The sequence below is a fragment of the Montipora foliosa genome, chromosome 12, assembly GCF_036669935.1.
Source record: "Montipora foliosa isolate CH-2021 chromosome 12, ASM3666993v2, whole genome shotgun sequence".
Lineage (NCBI taxonomy): Eukaryota > Metazoa > Cnidaria > Anthozoa > Scleractinia > Acroporidae > Montipora > Montipora foliosa.
Genome location: NC_090880.1, coordinates 13,124,779 through 13,133,932, shown reverse-complemented (window position 1 = coordinate 13,133,932; position 9,154 = coordinate 13,124,779). Strand labels below are relative to the sequence as shown.

The 9,154-nt window shown below is 38.6% G+C and overlaps 1 protein-coding gene across 1 annotated transcript; it reads right to left on the bottom strand.

Moving 5' to 3' along the window:
* Nucleotides 1-314: 314 nt before the first annotated feature.
* LOC137978564 (uncharacterized) lies at nt 315-7,742 on the bottom strand. The gene is made up of 2 exons (XM_068825553.1): nt 7,687-7,742; nt 315-1,846 (listed from the first exon to the last, which is right to left on the bottom strand). Exon 2 carries the CDS (start codon nt 1,817-1,819, stop codon nt 698-700), a length of 1,122 nt encoding a protein of 373 aa, XP_068681654.1. The 5' UTR covers nt 1,820-1,846; nt 7,687-7,742; the 3' UTR covers nt 315-697.
* Between the last annotated feature and the right edge of the window lie 1,412 nt (nt 7,743-9,154).

Below are 9,154 nucleotides of genomic sequence, written 5' to 3'. Positions count from 1 at the left end.
ACTGAATAAGTGTAGAAATACAGAAACCGGTATGATGATACCAAAGATTAAGAAAGACGTGTTGAGTTGCGTAAGACAGAGCTTGAGGAGGGAAGGTATAAGTATCCTCTTTAGAGGGGGTTTAAGCCAGGTTGAGTGCATAATAGTGCTTGTCCCTTGTTCCGTCCAATAACTTTTTGTATGTAGTTGTAGTTTTTTCTGTATTGCTGTATTTTTTAACATTCCTTGTTTTTATTCAGTTCTTATTAGTATCCGGGCCTGCTGTAATTGGCCACAGCTGTTGTGGTGTCCCTGCCAATGTTCTTTTGTATACGTAATTGTTTTGTTTGTTTATTTGGCAAAGCTAATAAAATAAAAAATAAAAATAAAATAATTCAACCCACAAGGTAAAATGCGGATCACAAATTTAACCTAGGTTAAAACGAGTTCAACCTAAGAACGGATTTTACCTGCAACATCACCACCTTCTAAAAATACTGCAATCTAAGTGGTTTCTAAAACATGGCCAAACTTTTTCCTCTTTAGAGTCATTTGCCTTTAAAGACACCCAACACTATATGTACTTACAACAAGGAGACATGGCTCAGGAAAGTTAGAATTCTTCACGCAAAAATGCCAGTGAGAAAACATGTGAAAAGCAAGCCTAAAACAACTGCTAAAGAAAGTAACATTATTCAACTTCAGTTGCATTACAAGCTCACACTTTCTCTTTCGTGACATCACTTTCTATTCCCCGCCTTTCAGCTTCCAGCTTAAGTTTCTTAATACATGCCATTCCACCAAATTTTTCTAATGCCCAAATAGTGTCTTTGAGATCTCTATCTGTGAAGCCACTCAAATTTCTTATACTCAGTATTTGACTTTCCAAGGCTCTAAATAAGTCATCCTTTTTCTGTTCAGCTGAAGCAAAAGACCACAGAAGCAATGCTATTTCACCTTCCCTGTTAATGTTTGACACACCTCTACGAAACAACTCTGCTTCCGTTTTATCAAACAACTGATTTGCCTCAACATTTCGTTTGGCAAATGACCATACAATTTGCACTAAGTCTTTGTTCCGAAAAACCGCAAAGTCATGTGACAAAATTTCCTCTGCAAAAATTTGCAACAATTTTGGAGAGCCATTGTTGGTCACTACAAAGGCCACAAGAGTCTGTGCAAGACCACGCACATCAAAAATGGCAAGAGTCAACTGCTTGCTAATGATGGCTTTTTCAATCTCTTCAAAAATGTTTGATTTTTTGATGTCTAACCTGGAGAATCCCCAAGCAATCTGGCTGATACTTCTGTGATCAAAAGTGCCAAGTCCACGCGAAATTATTTCATTCTCACAAGCCTTGATGAGAGGATGGTCGCGAGCCTTCATCTTTGCCAGAGACCATGCAACAACTGCAAGCTCACGATGCTGCAGCTGAGAGATGTCATCTGCAATACAGTTGAGTAGTCTCATTAATGCACTTGATTCTTGATTGTCTAGCTCTTGCACCTTTTGATCAACCGTCCTTCCAACCCAACTCAGAAGAAATACCTTTGACCTCAAACTCAAAGATTCGTCATATAGCTTGAGTTGTTCTGGAACAGATTCTTTCTGCTCACGATTAAGTTTAATCTTGTTTGATGCCTCAGTGGAGTTTGGTACAGATAGAATCTTGAAAGTATTCCATTGTAACCCTGTGAGGAGCTCTACTTTCTTTGCAGGTCGACATAATGGGATGGAGAATGAGGCTTTTGTCCTGCCAAGAACTGGTGTTAAAACATTGGAGAACTGAAAAACACCACTTCTGCCACCAGCACAAAATGCAATGAACTTGAACATCATAAATAGGTTACCACTTTAGTGAGGTTTCTGTTGAAGGAAATACAACATTTAATGACAATTCTATAAAAATGTTATTTAATAACATTTCATGAGAAACATCAACAGGTTTTGCATCACTCTTACTTTAGCTGTTGCCAATACATTGATATACAGTACATATATAAGCTCTGCCTCCCCCCTATAAATTTAAAACAAAAAATTGAAGTAGATTCCTGTTACTATCTGAAAAATAATAATTTTACATGTACAGCTGAAAGCCCCCTGAAAATGTTTCATTTCCTTTTGCATTTAATGGGATGTCACCTCATCCATATCATGTGTCCCTAAACAAAGCAATGATGGCTAATTTTGTGCATCAAACTAATCGTCCAGAAGTTAAGCCCTAACACTAACAACAACAGGTCATTTCATTACCTGTTCCAGGCTCTCAGATAGTGGAGGCAAGGAAAGGAGAAAATCAAGCAGGGTCTTGGGGAGGGGCAGAAGGAGAGCCTGTAAGACTTTCTTTAAGGATGGTGCCTACTACTGTTATTGCACATAAATTCTGCGCATCTCAAGATACTCCAATTTCCTATGGGTGGTGCTCATTAATACAGGGAGCAAAAAGTCCTCTTGGTATCGAAAAAAAAATTGGGGGTACTGATAACCACACATTTTTCAGAGATAATTAAGCTTTAATGTGGAAAAGAATGCCACACATTGCTTTGTATTTTAAAGCCTTTTACAAATATTATTGATTAATTATCTTCGAAAAATGTGTAGTTACCCCCAATTTTCTTTTTGTTAAGATCTGCTTTCCCACATATTCAGTAAACCGCACAAAAATATCTTTGAATTAGTAGGCACTGTCCTTAAAGGCCCTTTCCACCCACATTTACCTTTAATTGGATTCAGCTGTCAAAATGTCAATTTGTCAATTAACTGAAATCGTTCTCAGATTCTCAAGCATGTGAGGCTCTCACAGCATGTCTTCCCGCAAGCCGAAGAAAAAAGTCCATCCCTTAAAGTGCTGCAGATTTTGCAAGAAAAATCTAACTGGGGGGACAAAGATCCCTTGCGTTTTGTTGTTTGCTGTCAGCAAAAACAAGGAATTGCTTGTTTTTTCGGAGGTGGACAAGTTAGTGGTGGCCAGTATTATTGCTTCGCTTGGCCACAAGCTTGCAAGGCACGAAGCGCTCTCACAAGTAAGTTGTCTTACTTGTGCCAGAACCATCATGCAAACGGAATTCCTACACCATTGAGAGTTTCGATGAACCCGCCAACTGGAATTTCGCCATCTGCGAAGCGCATGCGAGAAGGTCCTCTGGCTTCGTGATGTCGACGCTCTCTGTCTTTCAATGTGACCCAAGACCTTCAGATTGACAGGGGAAACATGAATCCTCTGGCTATCGTCAGTGATGAGATGGTTTCAGTGATGAGTTTGACTGAATCCGCCGAAAGTTCGATAATGAAGGTGAGACTTTTTGGAATCCTTGCAAGCCCTGTACGTTTTGATATCAAACATTGGACAATGCCTGTCATTTTAGTTGCCATGGCCTGCAATTGCAGGCCCTTTTGTTTTTTCTAAAGTTTTTGACACACCTTGACAAAATAAGAATTGAAAAAAAATGTCGGCCAACAGTTGCCAGATGTAGCGGATGTCTTCTTTGCGCATGTCCCATGTTTGTTTTCAAAACGATTACAGTTTCTTTTCGCCAGAATATTGATGTATTGGGAATATATTAAGTACTTTGTTATTTATCTTGTTTTATGTGTGTATTTATTTATCTTTTATTTATTTATTTATTTATTTATTTTTTTTTTGGGGGGGGGGGGTGTGGAATTAGTAATAATTAACATAAGCCCCCATAGCACGGGAAAGCTCAATCATTACTCCCTAATTTAGATTTTTACTCATTTTTGACATAAAACAGCAAATTACATTGACCCTTTAAATTCTGAAGTCAGGCCATAGAATTGTTACACAAGCTAATTTTTTTGCTTGTTGTAAAGTATTTTAATCAGTGAGGAAATTTTCTTGATACAAGGTGAAACTGGTATATTATAATAATTAATATACACATTTTTGAGGTGCTTTCATTTCATCATCACAACGATTGTAAATAGGTTTTCATTTTTTGGTCATCATCATTAATCATTGTAAGCTTTTTTGGTCAATTATGTTTCAGTAGAAAATAATTGTTTTGATTTCAAGTTGATTTTCACTGGTGTTTGAGATGTTGACCCCACTTGTCAGATAGAAAGTAAGATTTTTTATTCATTTATAATTATTAATAAAACAGCCCAACTTTGGCATATGATAAAATTATTACAAGGTAGTGAAGCATTTTCCCTGCATACATTCCTTGACACGATTTAAGATAACTTTTCTAGAACTAAGGTCAAACTCTGGGAGGAGAAAATCAAGTTCATCACAGCTGTCATTGCTTGAAGACTGCAGCTGCTGTTCAAAATCGGGAATGTTTTCAAATAGTTCTTGGTCAAGATATCCATTACATGCTGAGTTGAATAAATGGAAAAATTATTTTGCAAATAATCAGAGGAGAAAATGTTATTTGAATTTCTCACTATGTCATCCACCAGCTGATTAGTGAAACCACGGCTTACAGTTGGCTCAAAGAATGATGTACTGCTTGCTGAACATTTTATTTGTAGTTCCAGACCTGCAAAGCTAACTTCAAATCATTAATTTTTTATCTTCAGTTGACAGTGTGTGAAAGGGGCAATTGATCTTGAGTAGCCTCAGTAGAAATGAAAACTTCTGGGAACCCTGCACACTTTTCATTATCAGCATCACATGAACACTGCTGTCTGCAATTTGTGCAGCATGCAGTCTACAAATGGTCTGGTGACAAAGCAGTCACAGAGTCACTGAAGTGACCACATAAAGCTGGTCGTTGGTAACTTTCCGCTTTAGCAAGAGACTTGATGTCCTCGTCAGTGCTAGCAATGTTATTCTGGGAATGTCTGACCATACATCCTTTACTCAGCTAAATGCTTTGCGGACCTAACTCTGTTCTTTTTCTTTCTTTCTCTAAGGGAGTCCTCTACAACGAACACATTGGTTAAGCTGTGAACACTGACACTAAAAATATATTCTCCACATTGAAAATTGAAAGTTTCAGAACGGTAAACAACAGCATATTGTGCAAAGTGACTTCAAAGCATTCCAATTTTTGAGTGAATATTATAAACAAAGAGTGTCATTCAACCATACGTGATCATGGATCACTATTGTTATCTCCCTCAGGTGTGACAACCGAGAGGAAACAGGCAACATGCTGACAAGGACAATACAAACATGCCATTCTGTAACCGACTGGACTTCATCCAGCGCTATATCGCAGCAGTCTGGCGTCCAAGTTTGCTTTTCTCATCTCCTTTCTCCAATCTTTCCAGAGTCAGCTCTCTGGACTACCGAAGACAATTTCAAAGTTTCCTAGTCGCACATTTTTATCATCTTCTTCAACTTCCTCACTTGATTCTTGAGCAGCTTTCGTGAGACAAGGAAAGAACTGAAAAATTAAGTTCTTGCTTAACCCTGTCGGCAGGATCAGAAAAACAACTTTTTCACGAGCCAAGTCTATGATACAGGTTTCTCGCTCCTAAGTGCATTTACCTCTGGAAAATCTCTCAGACATTTCGCTAAAATAGGACCCAACTTGAAATCTTCCAATTCACACACATGAACCACGCTCGCCATTACGCTAATCAAGGGGATGTTGATTTTCATGTCATAGTGTCAAAATTGACCAATCAGAGGGTACATGTATACCAGGAACTGGTATAACAGAACTGGTCTGTTAAAGAAAGTCTTACACACTCTCCTTTTGCCCCTCCCCCCAGACCCCGCTTGATTTTCTTAGCTTGTTCTTGTGGCCTTGCCTCCACTATCTGAGAGCCTGGAACAGGCTATTCATTTAAGTGAAAAAAAAACATGGCTTCTGACTACAAATCAACAATTTGAGAACGATCCACAAAAACACAAAAAACATTTAAACATTTATAATTATATGAAATTCTTTTAGCTATCGTATCATTTACAATGCGAAGAGTACACTGTTCCAACTCCTATACGGACGTAAATACTGTATGACTGAAAAGGACTCAATGGTTTGGATTTTTCAAGGTTGGATGTTATTATTGAAACCTTAGCAAATTTTGAAACCCAAATTTCCTCCTTGCAAGAAGTACCGTACCTTCAACAAAAGCCCTTTGGAAAAAAATAAAGTACTGGGTTTTTCCTCAGGAACAGTAACCCTAGGGAACTTAAGCCTACATTTTCAATCAGCGAGGTGAATATAACAAAAAATCATTTGATCCATGTTATCCTATTACTTAAATCTTAACTTTGAATGGACTTTTTGCTGGTGATTCAGGGATACTTAAAAAACTCCGAGAGCTGACGTAGTTACTAAAACAAGGAATGACAGGTCTACAATGAGCTACAATATGACCTACAAGGGTGAAGAGTTTGGTGAGCAGAGAACATCCATTGTGCGTTATCAAGCATCACTTTTAGTCCATTGCATGACAGCCCAAATAATGACAGCAATTACGCATGTGGCCTTGAAGGCAGAAACAAACTGGGAAAAGACCATTGCATGGTTTTCCTTTGTTTTAAAGGTAAAATGAAAATGTACAAATATCAAGGCTTCGCTTGGCAACTATAAAATCTTAATTAGAGCAGGAAAAAATGAAGAGAAGATTATAAATACATTGTAAGTTATTCTTCCCACAATGTTTTCTTTGGTTCAGAGTACACAATGAAATTTTCAACTTGCTCAGTAACAAGGTTTTGATTGGTTCAAAGCGCAGAGTGGAATGTTTTTAACCTTTGTACTGCAAACATGCTGCAGTGCCCTCAGAGCTGCAAATTATCTTTTATTTTACCTCATTACAGGTCATTAGCTAATTTTAGCTCGTAATGTACCTCATTGTAGGTCATTGTAGATTACCATCGCTGTAGGTCATTGTAGGTCATTGTTGATCATTGGAGCCATGATTGGACCCTTTTATTTCTCTTGAAACTTTAATTTCTTTTTTCTTGCATTGTGAATCGTGATTTTCTTAATTACTGTGAAGCGTGATTGAAGCCTTTTTTGTTTTGTAAAATGTGAATTTGCTTCTTATGTCCCTGAAAAAGAATTATCTGCTACCATAAAAATGAAGAGCTATCTACCCCATTTCTGGACACAGCTAGTGGCTGCCGTACTGAATCCTTATCAACCCCGATTTCCCGTCAAAGGTCAAAGAATCTGGGGATGAAACTTCCCCCAGGGCTCCCCTGTAGGTTTCCACAGTCCCCCTGGTCTTGTGAGAACAGTTTCAATATGGTGGAGGGTTCGGAAGTCTTTGAAGTCACATGCCCAGTGACCATCATACTCAATTTCTATGTTTTGGATAAAGAAACCAATCAAAACGTTCAAGTGCACAAAGAGAAGAACCTGAGGAGGATGAAAATATTAGTACCTAGGAATCGAGTTAACATGTCGGAGGGAATTACAGAGAACTGAATTTTCTTTTTATGGCTCCGAGAACACGATCGGGACGTATCATAAGAACGTCATTTAGGGCCGTTTTGTGGAATGTAGGTAATTCCTTGTTTTAGTACCTACGGAGAGCTGAAACAATTCAGGTGAATTAAATTCAAAATAAATCCCAGATCGACAAGATCGGGTAAAACCGAAATTAAGCTTACGTAATCAATCATCATATTAATTATTGCCTCCCCGCACGTGTATATTCGAAAGCGACATGTTTTCCACGTTGATTTTACCAGTGAGAGCTTTGATTAGTACCATTTTCTGAAATTTTTTCTCCAGATAGCTGGCAATAAACACTTGAAAAATAAAGTTCAAACCTACCTTTACAATGACCTGCACGAAAAAAGCTCGTGGAACAGTGGATACACAGAATACACAGAGGATCCTTGACATCACCTTATGTAAACGTCATGAAATTACCTGCACACTAATCCCACAGGGTACCCACACAAACGGTGTGTCTGTTCCTTTCCCTCCTTTAAGTAATAGATTTCCAGACAGGAGGCGGAGGAAAATGTTAAAGTATTTATTTTCATAAAACAGAATGCAGACAAAAGACTTAAGAACACGGTCAATTAGAAGTGACTGTTTTCAGGAAACACGCAGTGCTCAAAATAAACTTGCTTTGCGCAGGAGACTTAGCCCCTGTGTGAAAGACCTGGAAACTGCATCTTGAACTGAACCGGAAACCTGAAAAACAGTTCTCTAGCGTGCGTCTTGGCTTTTTTGTCAATAAGAGAAAGGTCATAAGGCTCGTCGTTGCCCGCAGATCTACCGTTAAAATTTCAATGAAGTTGCATAATAACGTCTTCTTATCTGGATAAAAATGTGGGTCTTTCTGCAGGTACCGCAAAGCATTGTGTTTTTGGTCACTTGGGATTAGTCTTTATTTGCAGTTGTTTTGTTTTCTGTATTGTTGTTGCTTTTTTTAAACGTAATTTCTGATCCGCTACCCGCAGAAGCTGCCAAAAATGTGGAGTGTTCTAGGCAGAAATCACCAAAAGCCATTTCAGCCCGTTTCAGCACAGGCAGACCACCCTCTGTTAGTTGGGGCTGTTGTTCATTGAAATCTGAGCATTGATCTTTTGTTATTTATAGAAGAAATACAGATAAATAATACCGTGGCTATAATTTGCTTCAATATGTAGAATTTAAAGCAAATGATTAAATGAAAGTTTGAAGAAAATGCTAACTGAGTCATATATCATATTTTTTCGCCGTCCCGTCCCGTGCTGTTTTAAGCGCTAATTTGTGAGATGAATATTTGACCTCGGCGGCTAGAAATGACCAAGGAGACAAGGTAGGCAGCAATCGGTCAGTATAAAACGCGGACTGCATACTGCGGACCGGGTATAAAACGCTGACCAGGTATAAAATGCGGACTGAATCGAAGGCTGCGGACTAGACACAAACCGCGAACTGAATACAAAACGCTGTGAAAAAGGCACAGAGCAACGAAATAGCGATAGGCTGACCATAATTATCAACCATAGCGTTAAACTGGATATTTTTTGGCTTTTGAAAACGACGATCAATAGCTCACTGAAGGTTTTAGTTGAAATTGCAAAACGTTTGTATGTTGTATTTATCAGAGGTAACACACGAAAGTAATTTATAAAATCCTTCGCAGGTCACCAGGTTTATGTTTAGAAATCGAGAAATTTGAAGTACTTGATAATCCCTTACTTGCAGTCGGAGACTGAATTGCTAAGGGCGCGGCTCGACGAGGTCGGACCGAAGGAGCTGTGCTGCCTGCTAGGCGCTCGCTCGGCCCCTGAACACGAAGCAT